The sequence below is a fragment of the Rattus rattus genome, chromosome 2 (assembly GCF_011064425.1).
Source record: "Rattus rattus isolate New Zealand chromosome 2, Rrattus_CSIRO_v1, whole genome shotgun sequence".
Lineage (NCBI taxonomy): Eukaryota > Metazoa > Chordata > Mammalia > Rodentia > Muridae > Rattus > Rattus rattus.
This window is the reverse complement of record NC_046155.1, coordinates 35147905-35168302: the sequence shown is the minus strand read 5'-3', so window position 1 is coordinate 35168302 and position 20398 is coordinate 35147905. Positions and strand designations below refer to the sequence as shown.

Sequence of the window (20398 nt, the reverse complement as noted above, 5' to 3'; positions counted from 1 at the left end):
CAGAACCACAGATTTCTGGTTTTCCAACCCTTTTTAACATAATCTTTCCATTCTCTTTTCTAAGCTGTACCCTGAGCCTTTGATGAAGGACTCGTGTTATAGATGTATCCAGTAGGGCTAAACACCCCCTGATCAATGGATGTATATGTTTCCACCAGTTATGTTTTTCTATAATGATCTCTGTCTGTTGCAAAGAGAAGCTTCTTTGAGGAGGGATGAGAGCTACACTTACCTGTGGGTCTAATGGTTAGTATTTAGGATACATTTAGGATGTGCTGTTTTAATAGAATGGAAACAATAGGTTCTCCTCTTAGATCCATGACCTCACTAACCCCAGTAATTAGCTAAGTTTCTAGTACCAGGTATGATTTCCCTCCTGTTGAGTAAGCCTGAAGTCTAATTAGATAGCTGTTGGTTGCTGCTAAGATGTGAATGCCACTATTGTACTCTTAGGGATACTTTGCCATGCTAGTCATTGTCGGTTCATGGACTTCACAGCAAGATAAGACTATTGGTGACTTCCCTCCCTTGGCAGCTTGCACAGCATGGGCTGAAAACCTTTGAGAGTACAAACTGGCTTTCTCCATATATACTCAGCAATTAACACAGAAAGAACACAGATGAGACATACCAGAGAGGCTCCATGCATACTAATTGTATAAATTTATATCCTCTCCAAAAATCTCTGGGGGAAGGGGCTACAGCATATATACCGCCAATAGCCAGCTATCGGACAAGTCTAACTAAAGAGAGGTAGACTGGTGCCAACCAGGAAAACATTTTGCTCCATGTGAGAGTAGAGAAGTCCTGCCATGTGCTAATTTGTGGGATTCTCAGTGCTATGAGGCTATCCAGGTTTGAGGAAATGCTGAAGCTTCACAGGTACATATAAACTTCACTGATATTGAAATACTGTTTGATGAAGCCTGATGTCTGAATCTGGCTTGAGGCCGTCACTTTGTGACCTTCCTACATTAGGTACTTCTTGGCCCTTTCCTATTGCGTTGTAACTTTCCTGGAAGCATGGTAAAAGAAAACCAGAGCAGGTGGACATGGAAGTGTGGGATAATGGAAAAAGGGGCTCAAAAGAGTTGTGGGAGTAGGGAGAGTGCGTCAGAGATTCCACCAGGATTGAGGAACTAGAAATAAGAAAAGCCTATTAGATTTGAACAAATTATATCATACCAAGCTTCACCTGTAGGCTAAGTGTTCTTTAGAAAACAATTATTGGTCGAATAACACGAGAAATGCTCAAGCATGCAGTTAAGCAAAACAAAATAAATTTCTTTCCAACATCTGCGGTTGTTGTTAATATTCTGTTGGGCAGATTAGATCTCCAGAAAAAGGGCTATTTGCTATGTTCATGTTTCTGTGATCCAGAAGTCTGTATGTCACGTCATTCCCTCTGTATTCTAATGTTTTGAGAAAATCACGTTGGAAAAGCTGGAGAAAGGACTAGACGGGCTGGCCATTAGGTATCTATGAAAGTATTATAATAAGTATAGAGTTCATAAAGCAATGATTGTGGGCACAGTAAGCCTGTGGGGCAGCTTGGCATGAAAAGGAAATAGGCAACCTCTTAGTAACTGGGAACTGTCTGTTCATCTTTTTAAACAAGACTGTTTTAGCCTCATTCCTCTTCTGAGAACAAACAAATACCAAGTGTCAAGGGTTGCAACCTCTGAAGGATTGGAACTCTCTGCTGTAACAGTTAAGACTCTCCATTATCAGACTGTCTGGTCTTCCTCGTGGCACAGTTAATACCCCCCCACCCCCAACTCTCCACACCCTGCTGTATTCACTATCTACAGGACTGAGTCTGCATTTTCCAGCTCTGACCCTCTCCCGAATTACCTCCGCCATTCATGGCAGTTAGAGTCACAACTGCTTTCCAAGGTTCAAGTCAAGACCTGCTTTCCCTATGGAGCCTTTCCTAGTTCTCAAAAGGATTCCTCTCCTTGAACATCTGGGCTATCTATTTCTGGAGAGCTTGTGGGTGACTCACTGTGGTGTGGATTGTCCATGTGGTTTGGTATGTAGGGCAGGATGACAATGGAGATTGCCCTCCTTCCTTAAGGACATCAATGTCTAGGAAAAGACAGACATTGAGAAGAACATCATGTCCTGAGCTCTGTGTTTATCCAGAGAGGATGACATTGTGTAGCCACACATAAAACACAGCAACAACTAAATCATGCTGAATAACACAGACTTCTCTCTGTAACAACCTCCCATCATTCCTTGAGGAGGAGTGCATTCTCTCCCAGAGAGTTACCCATTCGTAATCAGTGCAATTTCTTAACACAAAGTCAGGTATGCCACAGGAGTTTCCTTAGTGAATCCCCCAATGTCCCTAAGAACTGGGTATTATTGGCCCCACTTTACAGAGGATGATCCTGGCTCAAAACCTTCAAGTCACTTACTTGTGTTGTGTTCACAACCAGGTCTCTGGCCAGTCAAAATAGATCGAAGACATCTATTCCCATATCTCACCTCAGAATCTGAATGCAATCCCAATACACCATTCATTTGGACAAACTGGTCTCCAGAACTCTAAGGACAGAGAACAAAGCTAAGAATTCTCATTCTAACTCCAAGTGGCAGGGATGTATCAGCATGTAGAGAAAAGCAGAGTAGAAATATATGTTCACCCAGTTTGAGTGCTGTGGGGGTTTGGTTTTATCTCAGGGTTTCATAAGACTTCTTAAGGGCCACAGTTAAAGGTAAAATTTGGAGTGTACAGCACCATAAAGGTACACCCATTGCCACAAGTGCATTGCAGGTCTGTGATCTCTGTAAGATGAAAAACTGATTTCCCCAGACCTGACACAGTAACTGTGAAGAAAGCCAAGAAAGCTCTTCAAGGTGTCATGATGAATTCACTGTCAAGTAGCATCCCTTCCTTCCTTCTTTACAAAGCTACAGATGTCCCCCTGGGTGACATTTTTTCCCATGTTTTCACATGCTATCTCAAAGACTCTAAAAGACTCCAGGACATCTCAGACAAACCGACATCCTCCCGCAGTATTGTTGAACTCCATGATAGCTAGGCCTCTTCCTCAAAGCAATGTGGAAATACTACAGTATGTTTTACCCTTTGCGTTTGCCCATATTTTCTGACGCAGTGAATCACACTGAGCAGTATCTGGGTTCCTGCATGTTGAATGACTACATTCAAATAGGCAGAAGACATGGTTGGGAATCTGTTCTAATCAGATCATGCTTGGTGAATATAAGTGGTTAAGGAAGAAAGATTCAAGAAAATGACAGAACAGGAATACTGGGCAGGGACTAATTCAATAAATGTGGAAGATGAGGGAAAAGGAAGTGAGTAAAATTGTCAAGAGACTCCGATGCTACCTGAGAGACAGGAAGAGTAGACCATAAGGAAATTCCTCCTCCATGACCCTTTTATCTTTGCCTTACTTTGTTCATGGAATAAGAATTCCCTATGGAGGTCAGATTGAAACACGGATGGAAATAGGCAGACTTGGTTAGGCCCAAAAGGATGAGAGAAAGGTTTGGCCTTGTGGCTCTACTGGAGAGCAATGCTCTCCTGTGGAGGAGGAGAAATTTGAGCTGAATGTATTTTCGGTTGGAGCAACTCTAAGTGCTCTGTTTGATAGCAGAGTTGTTTGAATGGCCTATTTCATAACTACACAGAGCTTCTCCAAATAAATGGTGTCTGTAGAATGTTCAGGTTAATGTATGAGTGCAGAGCTCAAAGGTGTTTGTGCTTAGACCGACTGAGCCTTCTTTTCTTAATAAGTCATCTTGGCATTTTGTCAACAAGTTAATTTGCTTCTCTAAGAAACTAGATTAATACTTCCTGTGCTTTGTGCTATTCACAGATCTACAGTGCCGTGAGAAGAGGAGAAGAGACAGAAGATACCGTTGGCTCTCTTCTGCATTGCCCCACACAGCTCCCAACCCCTGACACAGCCCATGGAAGGATCGGAGATGGTCCCTGCCTAAAGCAATGTGTGCGAGACAGCGAGTGTGAGTACCGTGCCACCCTCCAAAGGACGTCCATAGCTCAGTACATCACCGGTTCTCTCCTAGAGGCAACCACATCTTTAGGAGCAAGAAGCAGCCTTCTCAGTTCCTTTGGAGGATCCACTGGGCGAATAATGCTGAAAGGTAATGTCTGCCATTTCATTTTCAGCTTTTTATATCTGCCTTTAGAGAACAGTCTAGGGTAACAAGCCAATATGCATCTGCTGATGGAAACTTTTCAGAAACTCTAAGAAGATGAAGCGAAGTAGCTGTTTTGAAAAAAAAAAACAGAAAAATTAAGACTTAAGAGAATAACAAGTATTAATATTTTAAAGTTCATTTTTTCCAAAAATCGTAGATGACTAAAATTCTATCTTGATTTATTTTTTATTTTGCATGCCAGGGTGGGTGGGTGAGTGCATGTGTGTTATAGTAGCGTGTCTGGAGGTCAGAGAACATCCTGTAAGACATTTGTTCTATTCTTCCCTTATACGAGTTTCAGTGATTGGACTCGGCTCTTCAGGCTTCGTGACAAGGACCTTTCCCAGTGAGCCATCTCACAGATCTCTAAAACTTAAACACACACTCATACACACACACACACACACACACACACACACACACACACACACACACACACCCACACACACACATACACACACACACACACACACACATTCACACACACATTCACACACACACATTCACACACACATTCACACACACATATACACACACACAGACACACACACACATTCACACACACACACAAACACACACACACATTCACACACACACATTCACACACACACATTCACACACACACATACACACACACATACACACGCACACGCACATGTGTGGAGATGGTAGTTTCTCCTAGCAATAATCCATGAGAGATGTCAACTAGTCTGACAAGACGCTAGCAAATAAATGTGGTCATATGATTGCTTTGAAAATCAGCAGGGCTTGGGAACAGAGTGAAACCTAAATGTTCATCACATAGAGAACCAACAGGTTTCTGCTGATAAGAAAAAAAAAAAGAACCATCCCTTAATGTGTCCCATTGTAAAGGCCCAGAAAGGCAGGGGCAGCCCAGAGAAATGGAAGCCCGTGGAAAATGGGCCTGAGCATTCAGACTTCCCTGTGACTTCACACGGTGTACAGGCAGGCCAGGCAGAAAGGACAGTGCGTTAGAGAACCTCGGCGACTTGCTCACCACACAGCTGTCTCAAACTGCTTGGCAGCCTTCCCTGGCAGGAAGCTACCAACCAGACAGGGACCATGCAAGGTTTTGTTCCACTGCCTGGGACTGCCCAAGAGCTCCATCTGACATCCGGCTGCTCTGTCACTGAGCGTGACACTGTCTCTCTACCATGAGCCCTCAGACCAGGGCTAGCTGCTGGCTAGTGACCTTGCTCCTTGATCTTCAGCCTGCCACGTTCCACCCTCATGTTCACCCTTGGCAGGCCTGATAGGAACACCACTTCTTCTTGGTATACCATATTGAGTGCTATGTTGGATGCTTTTCTGCTATTACCTCAACTTGTGGGAATTGGCTTCAAGTGAGGAATAGAAGGAAAACACACCATGTGGGAATAGTAATCTCAAACAGTAATAGGAGAAAGCTGGTGCTAGCCATACATCTCCCCCTCATGGAGCACACACTGTCTACACAGTAAGGAATCCCCACCACCACCACAGGGTTGAAGATGCTCTTTTTTTTTCCCCCTCCATCTTTATTAACTTGGGTATTTCTTATTTACATTTCGATTGTTATTCTCTTTCCCAATTTCCGGGCCAACATCCCCCTAACTCCTCCCCCTCCCCTTCTATATGGGTGTTCTGCTCCCCATCCCCTCCATTACCACCCTCCCCCCAACAATCACATTCACTGGGAGTTCAGTCTTGGCAGGACCAAGGGCTTCCCCTTCCACTGGTGCTCTTACTAAGCTATTCATTGCTACGTAAGCAGTTGGAGCCCAGGGTCAGTCCATGTAGAAGATGTTCTGATGTGACCCCAGACACTAACAAGTCAACATTGTCCATGGTGCGCTTCCCAAGACATTAAGCCGAAATTGGCGCGAAAACTTCTGAAATTAGCATGGTTTCAATGCATTTGACTGCCTGGCAGGACCTCACATGAGTTCACCATCCTAAATGTGCCACATACCATATGCCCTGTAGAATGAAGGTGTTATGGAAGAACCGGGAAGTGTTTGTTGCCAGTTAGCTTGCTTGCTGTAATATTTACAAGGAGGCAAGATTTGTATGCATGAAATAGTTGAAGACTAATATGTGATTGTGGAGGGAGTATCGTATAAGGAATGTAAAAGACTCTAAGTGTTCAAAGGGTGGAGACGGAGTTATGTCAGACAAATGACTCACTCTGAAGTAAAAGAAAAGTCAATACAAGCTACTTTCTTCTTCCAGAGTATCTGGGGTCCCAACTGTGGCAGGAGTGCAAACAGTGTACCGTAGGCCTGTGAAGGTAGGAACTCAGCGGTGGGCCTGCTGCTGTGATAGTAACTGGATCTTGATTGCTGTGAACTTCCTTGTTCAGAATAGCGACTCATGAGCTACATCAGCTAATGTGAGCGCTTTCAGTTGTTGCCTTAAGCAAGAGGTTGAGTTTAATTTTCTGTTTATAGCTTCTTTTTTATTGGATATTTTTTATTTACATTTTAGATGTTATCCCCCATCCATAAACCTCCTATCCCATCCCCCCTCCCCCTGCTTCTATGAGGGTGTTCCCCCACCCAACCACCCACCACTTCCTGCCTCCCCCACCTTGACATTTCCCTATACTGGGAGATCCAGCCTTGGCAGAACCAAGGGCTTCTCCTCCCACCGATGCCCAACAAGGCCATCCTCTGCTACATATGCAGCTAGAGCCATGGGTCTACTAGAGTCATGTGTACACTTTGGATAATGGTTTAGTCCCTGGGAGGTCTAGTTGGTTGGTATTGTCATTCTTATGGGTTTGCAAACCCCTTCAGCTCCTTCAATCCTTTCTCTAACTCCTCCTTTGGGGACCCAGTTCTCAGTTCAATGGGTATCTGTGAGTATTCGCCTCTATTTCTCATGCTCTGGCAGAGCCTCTCAGGAGATAGCTATATCAGGCTCCTGTCAGCATGCACTTCTTGGCATCAGCAATATTGTCTGGGTTTGGTGGCTGTATATGGGCTGGATCCCCAGGTGGGGCAGTCTCTGGATGGCCTTTCCTTAAGTCTCTGCTCCAAACGTTGTCTCCGTGTTTCCTCCTATGAATATTTTGTTCCCCCTTCTAAGAAGGACTGAAACATCTGCACTTTGATCATCCTTCTTCTTGAGCTTCATGTGGTCTGTGGATTGTATCTTGGGAAATTAGAACTTTTGGGCTAATATCCACTTATCATGTGTGCTTTTTGTGACTGGGTTACCTCACTCAGGATATTTTTTAGTTCCATCCATTTGCCAATGACTTTCATGAAGTCATTGTTTTTAATAGCTGAGTAGTATTCCATTGTGTAGATGTACCACATTTTCTGCATCCATTCCTCTGTTGAGGGACACTTGGGTTCTTTCCAGCTTCTGGCTATTATAAATAAGGCTGCTATGAACATAGTGGAGCATGTGTCCTTGTTGTATGTTGGAGCATCTTTTGAGTTTATGCCCAGGAGTGCAATAGCTGGGTCCTCAGGTAGTACTATGCCCAATTTTCTGAGGAACCTCCAGACTAATTTCCATAGTGGTTGTACCAGCTTACAATCCCACAAACAATGGAGGAGTGTTCCTCTTTCTCCACATCCTCACCAGTATCCGCTGTCACCTGAGTTTTTTTCTTAGCCATTCTGACTGGTGTGAGGTGGAATCTCAGGGTTGTTTTGATTTGCATTTCCCTGATGACTAAGGGTGTTGAAAATTTCTTTAGGTGCTTCTCAGTCATTCGCTATTCCTCAGTTGAGAATTCTTTGTTTAGCTCCGTACCCCATTTTTAATAGGGTTATTTGATTTTCTGGAGTCTAACTTCTTGAGTTCTTTGTATATATTGGATATTAGCCCTCTATCAGATGTAGGACTGATAAAGATCTTTTCCCAATCTGTTGGTTGTCGTTTTGTCCTAATGACAGTCTCCTTTGCCCTATAGAAGCTTGGTAGTTTTATGAGGTCCCATTTTTCAATTCTTGATCTTAGAGCATAAACCATTGGTGTTCTGTTCAGGAAATTTTCCCCAGTGCCATGTGTTTGAGGCTCTTCCCCACTTTCTCTTCTATTAGTTTGATTGTATCTGGTTTTATATGGAGGTCCTTGTATCCACTAGGACTTGAGCTTTGTACAGGGTAATAAGAATGGATTGATTAATATTTTTCTACATACTGATCGCCAGTTGAATCAGCACCATTTGTTGAAAATGCTATCTTTGTTTTCGACTGGATGGTTTTAGCTCCTTTGTCAAAGATCAAGTGACCATAGGTGTGTGGATTCATTTCTGGGTCTTCAATTCTGTTCCATTGATCTACTTCCCTGTCCCTGTACCAGTGCTATACAGTTTTTATCACTATTGCTCTGTAATACAACTTGAGGTCAGGGATGGTGCCTTTCCCCCAGAAGTCCTTTTATTGTTGAGCATAGTTTTCACTATCTTGGGTTTTTGTTATTCCAAATGAATTTGCAAATTGATCTTTCTAACTCTATGAAGAATTGAGTTGGAATTTTGATGGGGACTGCATCGAATCTGTAGGTTGCTTTCGGCAAGATGGCCATTTTTTTTTTAAGGAAGAAAGGCTTTATTTGGTTCACAGTTCTAGAATAGTTCATCATGTTAGAGAAACTATAGGAGCTGGAACTTGACATCATACCCACAGTCCAAAGTAGAGAGCAATGATTGCTTGTACTCAGTTTGCCTTCTCATTTATATATATATAATCCAGAATCCCAGCCTAGGGAATGGTGCTACCCACAGTGGGTAGGTATTCCCATCTTATTTAACATAATCAAGGTAATCCACCCTTCTTAATAGTTTCTAATAACTGTCAAATTAATTTCTGCTAAATACTACCATTAGCTGGTTGATTTTTTTTTCTCCCTTCTGACCTTATTTCTGCTGTTTCTAGTTTACTATCTTGTAGGCTGATTTCAACTTCAGGGCTCTCTTCCATGGGGTTTGTAACATTTCAAAGTGCCTTTGTTCAATATATGTTTCTTCAATATGCAGTAGGAAAAGATTCATAAAAAATTAGTTTCTCATCACGTACACACAACACACACATATACCAACAAGCCATTCTATGGTGTATGTATATTTCAAAACACTATATTGTACCACAGCAAATGCATGTGTTTCTCATTAATTTAAATTTCCAAAGTAAGGCCAGTTTGGTCTACCAAGAGAGTTCCAGGCCAGTCATGGCTACACTGTGAGACCCTGTCTCAAAAATTATATTTAGTTTAGTTTAAAAAATAATATTTAAAGAAGGAAACACAAGCACATGAAACTTCAAAAGCACAGGGTATTTTCAGAATCGCAGGGTCCTCGTCTTGGGTAGTAGGTCTGGAACCACCAGTGACTAATGAATCTAGAGAAGGCGGCTGAGTATTGTGCTGCAGTTGGCCACTTCTTCTATTGTTGAGTATGTGTTCTGTGGCATGGATTTTGTCAGCAGTTTTCAGGTTTAAATTGCTAATGAAAGATTGACCATAAGGATCAAGGGATATGGCACTTAGGAGGTTGAAGCACAAAGATACTTAGTTTGAGACCAGCCTCAGCTCCATACAAGACCCTGTCTAAAGAAAACCAAGAAAGCAGAAGAAACTTGTAAAAATTGTATAACACATATTCATCCTCCAGCTTCCCAGCAGATAGTGTTCTGTAAGTTCATTTCTCTGGAGCTATGTGAACCTTCGGACTCTTCCTCAGAGAAGTAGCACTTAGTTTGGTTACCAGACTTTAGTTCTCAGAGTCCCTTCAACCTTTGCACAACAGAAATCTACACACTCTATCATGGGATGCTGAAAGCTACTCCAGCAGGGTGTTGGGTGGGAAACATTAAAAGTGGGTTAAATGGCATTTCCTGCCAAGAAGAAATTATTTTCACTTAAGATGAGTGAAGATTTAAGACCTCTACTGGGCTTTGAGACGAACTTTCTCAGCCGGTTCTAAAATTTTACATGGCGGCATCTCTCATTCTTGCTTGTGGTTGATAGCATTTCGATGCTCATACCTGGATAGAAGAACTGGAAAATTCCCCAGTTGCTCTTAAAGAACGGAAAAGAGTGGGAGAGATGGAAAAGCACAAGATCTTTTTCCCAGAGAGACGAGGGAAGGAAGAGGGTCAAAGGATGACCTCTCTAAGGGAGAATTCATGTTTGAAGTCTGTGAAAAATCAACCCGGGGAGGTAGAAACAAAGGAGGAGACAGAAAATTCCTCTTGGATGAGGCACATGATCCTGGTGGAGGCAGAAAGTGGAATGGCAGTTGTAGAAGCCGAGGTCATGGCAGGTGTGGAGTTAGTGGGCAGTTTCAGTTTTCCAAGAAGACGGTTCTGGAGATGGGCAGTGAAGCAGCTGTGTAGATGTACTTAACGCCCATGAACACCATTCAAAAATGTTAGGGGGGGTTCTCTAATGTTTTGGATATTTACCACAATTATAGAGAGATACTGAAGTGGGTTTGGGAAAGGCTCATACTGTGCTGGTCTTTCTTCCCAGGTCTACATGTGCTAATAAAGATCCATAGAATTTTCTTCCTAGACGTGGCTTTGGTTACAAATGGGGATTGCATCAACCTGAAGGAAAAAAAAACAGGGGGAAAGGCTGTCTAGCAGCTCATCACCATAATGCCCAAGTCAGGAGGTGCTCACACAGGCCTCTGCAGCCTTGCAGCACTCCCATAGCTTCTGGAATGGCCTGAAGGTGGCCAACTACCAGAATATAATCAATGCTGGCTTTTCTTCCTTTCTTTTAAGTTTTCGAAATTCAGAGATATTAGGAATTTATCTGTTTGTTTCTGCATGCACATGGGTGTCTAAGTATGAACTTATACATATATGTGTGTGTAGGTGTGCTTGCCTGTGTGCATGTGCAGAGGCCAAAGGATGGCCTCAGGTGTCCTGTCCCCCTCTGCCTATTTCACAGAGGCAGTCTTTCCCTGAATCTGGGTTTTTTCATGTTCTAGGCCAGGCTGGAAGTCAGAAGGTCCCAGCAGCACTCATGTCTCCATACTTCTTCAGAGCCTGGGTGATAGGTGTGTTCTTGATGCCCAGATTGCTGCAGGGGTGCTGGGACCTGAACTCCACTCCTCACGATTTTGCAATGTGGATAGTTGGTTTTAATGTCAACTTGGTATCTGCTTAGTCACATGGAAAGAGGAAATCTCAGTTGAGGGTATTTTCTTGATTGCTGACTGATAGGGTGAGGCTCAGTCCACTATGGGTGCTGCCCCCCTCCCAGGAATATAGTCCTAGATTATAGAAGAAGAGGGTTGAGCAAGCCACAGAGAGCAAGCCAGTAGGCAACATTGCTCCACGATCTCTGCTTTAGCTCCTGACTCCAGGTTCCTACCTTGGCTTCCCTCAAGTATGATATGGAAGTTTAAGTAAAATGAATCATTTCCTCCGCAGGTTGTTTGAGAACATGGTGTTTGTCACCATTAACAGAAAGCAAACAAATTTTCAATATAATTGCTCTTAATTGTTAGGGCGTCTCTCCATCACCTCAAGAATCGTGTTCCGATATAAAGCATCGGTCAGCCAGCATATGGCCTTAATTGTGAGGGCGAGCTCCTTCCAGACGGACAAGGGTGGAGTCTATGCTCTCTCTAGTGGGGCAGCTTCTACCAGTTTGACCCAGTTAATCTCACTTCCTGTCTGTTTGTCACTTCCCTCCCCCCACTAGCCTCATTAGACTCTCTCCCTGAGCTAACATGGTGGAAACGGCAGTCAGAAGCATCTTTAGCTCTAATAGACTTACCAAGTATCCTAGTGCAATGGCGTCTGTGGATACAAACCTGTAACCCCAGCCCTTGAGAGGCCCAGGAAGGAAAATGGCAAGTTGGAAGCTGTCCTGGGTTGTATTGAAAGACCTGTCTGTCCCAACACAAAGCAGAATAAAGGCAAAAATATCCCCGTAAGACGAGATAAAAATGAAGAGAAAGGGGTACAGTAATCCATAGAAATACGCAGTGGTGAACAAGAAAAATAAAATAAAGATATGGTGATGAGAATTTCTCCAGTAACACAATCGATCTTCTCGCGCGTGTGTGTGGCACCTGCTGATGGAGTGCACAGCGCCACAAACACAATTTTTTCCTTCTTACCTTGTTCAGTTTGCAAGTGACAAGATTAAATATCACGGTCAACCAGTTTCGAAGTATAGTTAGTGACATTTGAGGCATGTGTTGGGAAGGGAAAACTCGACCGTTCATTTTTAATAATTTTGCATGCATCTGTACACACGTGATTAACTATTCAAGGTAGAGTGATATAAAAACAAAGAGTGCCTGACAGTCGGAATCTTACATGAAAGTAGAGGGTATTGGGCTTCTGATAGAAAAGCCTGACACATTTCCAAATAACCGCAGTAACCATCCTATCAGGCTCCTTTTCAAGAGTTAATAACTTTGAATATTAAAACCAGAAATCACAGTAGGAAAGCACACACATTCGAAGTGCAAGAGTATAGCTCATAAACAGCTCTGTTTATAACGGCCGTCTCACTTGACTTCCTCCTAATCAACAGTTAGCCCTCGCATGCCTACCGGGCTAAGAAGGTATGCGTGCACATAGCTCCGATTCCAGGATTTTCTGTTTGTTTAAAGAAACGTCCTGACTTAGTTTTGCTACCTTGAAATTGTTTGGCGGATAAAAATATACCTTAATGTGATGCTGAGTATATTTCTGTAGCAGTTAATTAATTAAGAAATATTTATTAGCCGCCCGCGGTGGCCTAGAGCCGTGTCAACTATGGGAAGAATGCAGATCCATGAGGAAGTCTGCAGCTTGTGGACGAGCGTTTCCCATTCCAGGGAAAACGTAGCGCTCGGTCTCAGGCCTTACCACCCTATGTGAGAAAGCACTGGGCCGCTGAGCTGAAATGGAGCCATATGTCACAGTATCAGGAGACTTGATGGGTACATGACAAAACACTTCTGCCATGGGGCCTGGGTAGCCGTGTGTTGTTCAAAGAACAGAATCCACACACAGGGACGCCTCAGCATCTGTCCAGCCAGCTCTGATCCAGGAGCGATCATCCCATCAGATGGGGCCCTAACCTGAGGGGGACAGCATGCTGCGGTTGGCTCTTACTCATCTCGCTTTGCCCCCAGAAAGTACTTTGTGGAAAGAAGACATTCGGTCCACACCATGCGAGGAAGGATGAAAGGCAGCAGGTCAGATAACAGAGGGTGCTTTGAGTTCTAATCAGGGAACCCAGAAAGGTGGTTGGTGAGAACCATAGTGCCAGAGCAGCCCTCGGAGGGGTTTCAAATCAAAATGTCAACTCATCCACCAGAGTCATTCGAAATGCTACGCCAAGATCTAAACTCATAGTGACTAGATGCAAAGGCTTCCCCCCAAAACCTCGCTAAATAGTGAGAGTGAAAACAGTTCTAAAAGATGAATTTTCAGGGTTGTGAATTAAATTTAAACAAACAAACAACACCAAAACACCCATTAAAAAGGAGAGGCAAATGTAATCAGAAAAGGAACACTACAGCTGGATTTCACCAGGGGAATCAAGAACTGCTTCTGACCTACGAGCTAAAGAGAGAACCTAAGAATTGTGCTTGAAGCTGAAAGACTCAATAGATAAACAAGGCTAGACAGTGCAACTTAAAATGATTGGGAGAATGGGTGAAATCTCCCATCAAAGTGCTTATGGCCAAGGAAGGCCATTCATGTGTCATCTATATTGATGTACCTACCGTTTCCCTGTACACACTCTACACTTGGAATTTTGAAACGAGGCCAATGTGAAGATGTTGGGGAGTTCAAGCCCCTCATTGCTATTGTGGCCATTGCCAGTGGTTGTAACGAAGACTCGCTGGGCTTCACATTCAAATGGAATCATGAGAGAGGAGACACAGAGGCTTTGTTGAGATGAGGTGGTGAAAGGTGCTCGAGCAAGAGCGAGTGTTACTCTGGGCCCTCTTGGTCCTGTTGGGAACACACAGTCTCTGACTTACGCTGCTGTTGAGGTGGCATTGAGCTTGAGCCGCCGCCCCCCCCTCCCCGCCTTGGGTTTGGATCTCGACGTCAGTGCTCTTACTTAAAGGAGCTTTACTTTTGTGAATTTCAGTTTCTCCATCACTAAAGGGGAAACCAGACCAATAACCCTAGTTGTTTTCAGGGCTGGGTGTGACAGTGTATACAAGGAACTCAGTATCTGGTAAGTCTCCAATCAGTCTTGGGACAGTAACAGTCACGGATGGTGATAGGGACGCTCCTGCCACTCTTTATTAGGTTCCCCACCTGCCACCAAGTCCACTAAGTCTCCCATGAGCTCAGTCACAGCACGCCCAGAGAAGAACAATGCCTCCTGGGTTTTCCTGGCTGTGTGGACCCTTGCACTAGCGTCTTAAAGGACACCTAAGAGGAGGCTGCCCAGCGCATCCCCTCGTAACGCCATGAGATTGTCCTTAGTTTCCATGCACTTAGCCATTCATTCGCCCGCTTACTTAGCATTTACTGAACACCTCCTCTGTGCCAAAACTACACCAGTCGACAAAATGTGGCCTTTACTTTCAAGGACTCCACTGCCAGCGGAGGAGATGAGCAAATGACAAATAGGCTTGTCCCTTAAGCACAGTTAGGGGTTGTATCTGAGAGATGTACACACATAGGGGCACAGAAGAAAGTCCATGAACTGTATTGAGAGAAGTGTGGGGATTCTGAAAGTACTTGAGAGCCTAAAGAAATGGGAACGGGATTGAAAAGGGGGTGGGGGCAACCTCGGACCTACATCAGGGAACTCTTTTTGTTTGCACTTAATTCTTTGCTGACTCTCTGTTCCCACAGCAGCAGAGCATGTACTGCACATTCACGGCTGGCAATGGGAGCTGAGCTGGCTAGTTTTCATGTCAGCTTGACACTGGCTAGAGTTCTCTGGGAAGAAGGAGCCTCCATTGAGAAAATGCCCCTACACAGAGTGTCCTGTGCATAATTATCCCTGTGGTGCATCTTCTTGAGAGGTGATTGATGTGGGAGAGTCTATTCCACATGGAACAGTGCCAACCAGGGGTGGATGGTCCTCGATGGTTTAAGAAAGCAGGCTGAGCAAACCAGGAGGAGCAAGCCAGTAAGCAGCTTTCCACTAGAGTTTCTGCCTCAGTTCCTGCTTTCAGGTCCTGCCTTGAGATACTGACTACCCTGAGTGATGGACGATAGCCTGTGAGTTATCGGGTGACATAAACCATTTCCTCCCCAAGATGCTTTGGTCATGGTGTTTTAGCACAACAGTAGAAACCTTCACTAAGACAGAAGAGAAGCCAAGTCTAAAATGTGTCATTGGTGTAAAATGTAGCATTCAAGTTAAATTTCGTGTTGGATACTTTAGTGACAATAACTTACTCATTACAATAAACATTAAATGAGTTGTTTGGTTTCTTGCTACATGGAATTAGTCAATTTTTTTTTGAGTTTTCAAATTGTTGTAAAGAGTTAGAACTCACTTAAATGGGGTGTGAAAATTCTTGTCCATGGGAATCCTTATAAAACATAATGGAATATGTCTATAATCTCTTTATAATGGGAAAGTGGGTCAGTAGCAGATAATTGGGAAAGAGAAAAACTTCGAGATAGCCCGAGTCATGAAGTTTAAACTCCAGTCGAAACTGAGTCTTGAATAAACAATGAGGAAGGCAGTGATACAGTTAAATTGATTGTGCTTTGTTTTTGTTTAACTGAATTCCAGAACACATTTAACTATGTGCATGCAGGAGAGTCTAGAATACTTGACAACTAAAAATACATACCTACTATTTTAATTCTTTCTCTTAGTTAAGTCTTTTTAACTTTGCATGTCTTCGGACAATAAATACTATTTAAAAAGTGTTTTCCGTGTACTAATCAATGAACAATTACATAGAAACTTAAACAAGTTTATGTTTAAGTATTTCTGAGGGTCTCTGTGTGTATATTGTGAATATTCCCCTAGTTTGCACTCAGTCACACTCTTGATTAATAAATAAACATCTAAATTCCCATTTCAAGCACATGTTCTTGCAGACGATTTGGGACAGGGAGAGGAAGGGAGTACGCAAAGCATTTTTGAGACTTTGGAAACTCCAGTTCCAGACTAGTGACTTCTAAGCCTACAACATGCATCTTCAACTCGAATTTCCTAGCCAGTGTATACAAAGACAGTATTTGATTCCAAGTCTGGCTGATTCTCAAGTCTATGATCCTCACCTCCAAGATAGGGCTTCTTCAATTTTTCCATTCATGACCCATGTTTGCCTGAGAAATTTTATAAAACTGTGGATATAGAGGCTTGGGGTGTGTGTGTGTGTGTGTGTGTGTGTGTGTGTGTGTGTGTGTGTGAGAGAGAGAAATATATATATATATCATATATAGTACATATATGGTATATGTCTTACATAATTACTGATGATAAAGAATTTTTGTTTCAGAATAATTACTTTTAGATGGTATGGTTATATGTATGCTAATGAAAAAAGCCAATGTGTACACTCATGAGATGGAGTTGCTTTTAGATAAAGCATTAAATATTGGCCCCATACTTGATACTTCAGACTACAGTTTTCAAATCTGATCAGGATTTTTGACTTTATAATGGTTAATGCTGAAAATATGGTTTTACATTAAATATGCTATAAAATAGCAGGATGTGTTTAGGATCATCTCAGAAATCGTTGAAAATTTATCCTAACTCCCAAGCTAGATTTTTAATCAATTTTTTAAATGAAAAGAATAACTGCCTGTGACTCCAACTGTGCAGGAACCAATGCCCGCTTGTGCACACATGTGTGCATACAAAGACACACACACATACATACATAAATATACACATAAACACATACATACACACACAAACACACAAACACAAATACACATGTACACACACATACACATATACATATACAAACATACACACATACATAGACACACACACAAACACACATACACATGTACACACGCACATACACACACGCCTTTAAAAATTAGAGTATCAGGACCTGGAAATATGGCTCAGTGGTTAAGAGGACTCACTTCTCTTCTAGAGGACCCATTGATTCCTGGCATCCATTGGTGGTATTTTGTCCTGCAACAGAAAACTAGACTGAGACATTCTTCCAGCCACTCTCACTGATGGCTTTGAGTCCACTACTTTTATTTAGATCATCTCTAATTGCATCGGGGAAGCAAATTTATTCTTAGTGGGTCAAATCTAGGGCCTGTGTGTTTTGCTTTGACAGCTGCTGTATTTTCAAAACTGGAAAACTTTTTACTAACCAAGTGGCACTCTAGCTCTTCTGGCAACCCAGTGTCATTCTCCCGACTTGGTCTGGCCAGCAGGTGCTAACTCATGTATAAAACACATCAGCCTCATTCCCACAGCTCAGTTTCATACCTGCCTAGCCCGGCCGGCACCCACATTTGTGATCTTATGCTACATCCTGGCTGTCTCTTGACACAGGCTTGCACATACAGGCTCTCTGGAGATCCAGGTGAAGAAGTGTGAGAGATTATGAGGGAGAATGTGTGCAGAGCCTAGGTGACAAAGAGGAAGTGGCCCAGTGTGACAAGGAGAGGGAAGAGCCGTTGGCAGACTGATGTGGCTACATGTCAGAGACTGAGGCAAAAGCTTGGCCCTAATGCCTTAGCGGACCCATGTAGCCTTTTTCAGACTGGATTTTAGGAACGTCCTACCAACAGCGAGTGACCTGTGGCCCAGAGCCTGAGAAGCAGTGCCTGTGAGGAGAAGTGTTGCCATTGCAATCCTGATTATTCCTGCATTAGGATCTGATGTGCTCAAAATGAAGATCTAAGAGTCGGCATGAGCCCTCTTAGTTTGAGTTGGGGTGGAGCAGTGGCTGCAGAAAAAGGACTAGTTTAGAAAATTCAACATCACTGGGGAGGAAATGAAATGTAATGAAAAGTACAGTTGGTTTGAGAATGGGGTTTAAGAAAAGAAAAGAAAGGAAGGAAGGAAGGAGGAAGGCAGGAAGGAAAGGAAGGAAGGAAGGAAGGAGAGAGAGAGAGAGAGAGAGAGAGAGAGAGAGAGAGAGAGAGAGAGAGATCCACATCTGTGTGCCGAGGAATAGCATCTACCGAGTGCAGCTATCTGAGTGCTTCTAACATGTCTGCCTCATCTGGGAGCAAAGCCTCCCTGGGACTGATATAAAGCATAGATCTTGCCCAAATGTGGAAAACCTTTAGGGACGCTAAAACCATTAGGGATCTGTAACCCTGACTTGAACCAAGCAGAATAAACAAACCCCTGCCCAAATTGGAACTCGCTGGATGCCTCGCAGAGCTATCCAAGGGGAGAGGCTGGAGCCTCCAGGGTCTTTGAGTGGGTTAACGTCTTGTTTCAGCCTCTAGGCTAAAGTCTGGTGAGAATGTGCGTGCTTCACTCTGTCCTTTGAAATATTGGAACATCTCAGTTGCCAACCCATGGATCATTGGAGCTCTGAACCCATAATATATACTTTTTTATCGTCCTGAAAGTGGGGTGTTAAGACCAAGTTAGACCTAGTGGAATTGTGATACGAATTCCAAGGTTGGAAAGGATCCAGAGAGCATTCACATTTTCCATGGATGGAGTCTTGGTACATTCCCAACCTCTTTCTATTTTCAATATCCGTTGTCACTCTTCCCAGCTTTGTAGTTTAGTTTTCTATATGCACAGTGGAGAGAAACTTTATGTATAGTTTTTTAGAATCGGTTGACCCCGTTTTAAAAAAGAAAAGAAAACTAAACTGGACAGGCAGTTTGGAAAGATATTTCATCAATACATAGTCACTTTTGTGCCTGCTGTGATCTGTGGACTATGCTAAGCACCAGGAACCATAAAGGGAGCTGGTTAAAAAAGTAAAATAATTTCCTGATGTTCATAACCTATCACAAGGTGGGGATGAGACATTTAAATAGGGAACCAAAGCCTTGAACTGAGCCCTCGACGGTTACAGATCCAGAGCTCACAGGAACATGGTTTTAATTATACCAGGGCTACCTCGACCCTTGCTTAACTCTGATTTACCTGTAGGAGATGGGTGTTATACAGTACAGCTATGGGAAACACTCACATATATCTACCTGCTCACACTCTTGTTAGCTAAGGATGAAACAGAAGAGAAAGACACTCTTTTCGATGCCAGGAGCTGGTAATATAGTTGACAGAGAAGTGACTGTGTGAACAAGTGACTATATTGTTGTGTGATAACACCAAGGCAAAGATCAGTAGACAAGAATATAGGGTTTAGGGGGAAAAGAAAGGGTAATAAAATACACATGACATGATTGTAGAGGAGGGACTTTTGTGGGGAGAGGAAGAGGACCAATAAGAGAGAGTAGAGGGTAGGAGGCAGTGGAGGAGGAGAATTAATTAGAACAAAGTATAATTTTATTTATATATATGTATCAATTATATGTTATATAGTTATATAAAATATTAATGTACTTAAGTAAATAATCATATATAAATATATGAAATGTCATAATGGGAGCCTTTACTTTGTATGCTAGCTTTAAAAATAATTCAAAATTTAAGAACAAATATGTTTGCAAATTTTTTTAGGTGAGATATGATGAGACTTCCAAATACACTCCCAGAGTGATCTGGAAAAAGTACTTAACTCCTATCTTCCTGCATTTCATCCTCTTGAGCAGTAAAATGGGCCAGTGCATATGCTTGTCTTGGAAAGTACAATGGGCTAGAAGAAAGAAGAGAGTTATTAGAAAATTGTCCCCCAAACTGAAGCTCGAGCAGAGAAGACACTCAGAAATAGCAAGAGGAAAGCTTTAGTGACAGGATGAGTGTCAGGAAGGGTGATAGCGGGGTCAGGCTTCCCAAAGGGAAGGAACATAGAGGGCCTTGGGGGAAGTCTCTAGAGCTGTGTTGGGTGCTAGGACAGGGATTTGAGATAGCCACCCTCCTTAGATCTTACCTTCAGGGTTTGTTCCTCTCATCCATAGCAAGACCTTCCATAATTCCAAGGGGTATTGGTCATGGTCAACACCTTCCCTGCCCTAGGTTTCTCCATTTCCCAGAAAATTCAGCTGGGCAATGTCTATGTGATTCCTTCTCCTGGTCTAGCTCAGCCCTGAGGAAGTTGGTATTTTTAAGGCATAAATTACCTTTCTTACAAAATGAGAGAACAAATGGAAGAGGTAGAGATAGGAAGAAGGGATGGGAGAAGACAAGTGGAGGGGGAGGAGGGAAGGGGAGGCCATGACATGCA

At 43.0% G+C, this 20398-nt stretch overlaps 1 protein-coding gene across 1 annotated transcript in view; it reads left to right on the top strand.

Annotated features, from left to right (window-relative positions):
• Positions 1-20398, top strand: part of LOC116891119 (1-phosphatidylinositol 4,5-bisphosphate phosphodiesterase epsilon-1) — a 204360-nt gene that overhangs the window by 35559 nt on the left and 148403 nt on the right. The window contains exon 3 of the mRNA XM_032891834.1: positions 3852-4140. Coding sequence (XP_032747725.1) covers positions 3852-4140 — 289 coding nt within the window. The remainder of the gene's footprint in view (positions 1-3851; positions 4141-20398) is intronic.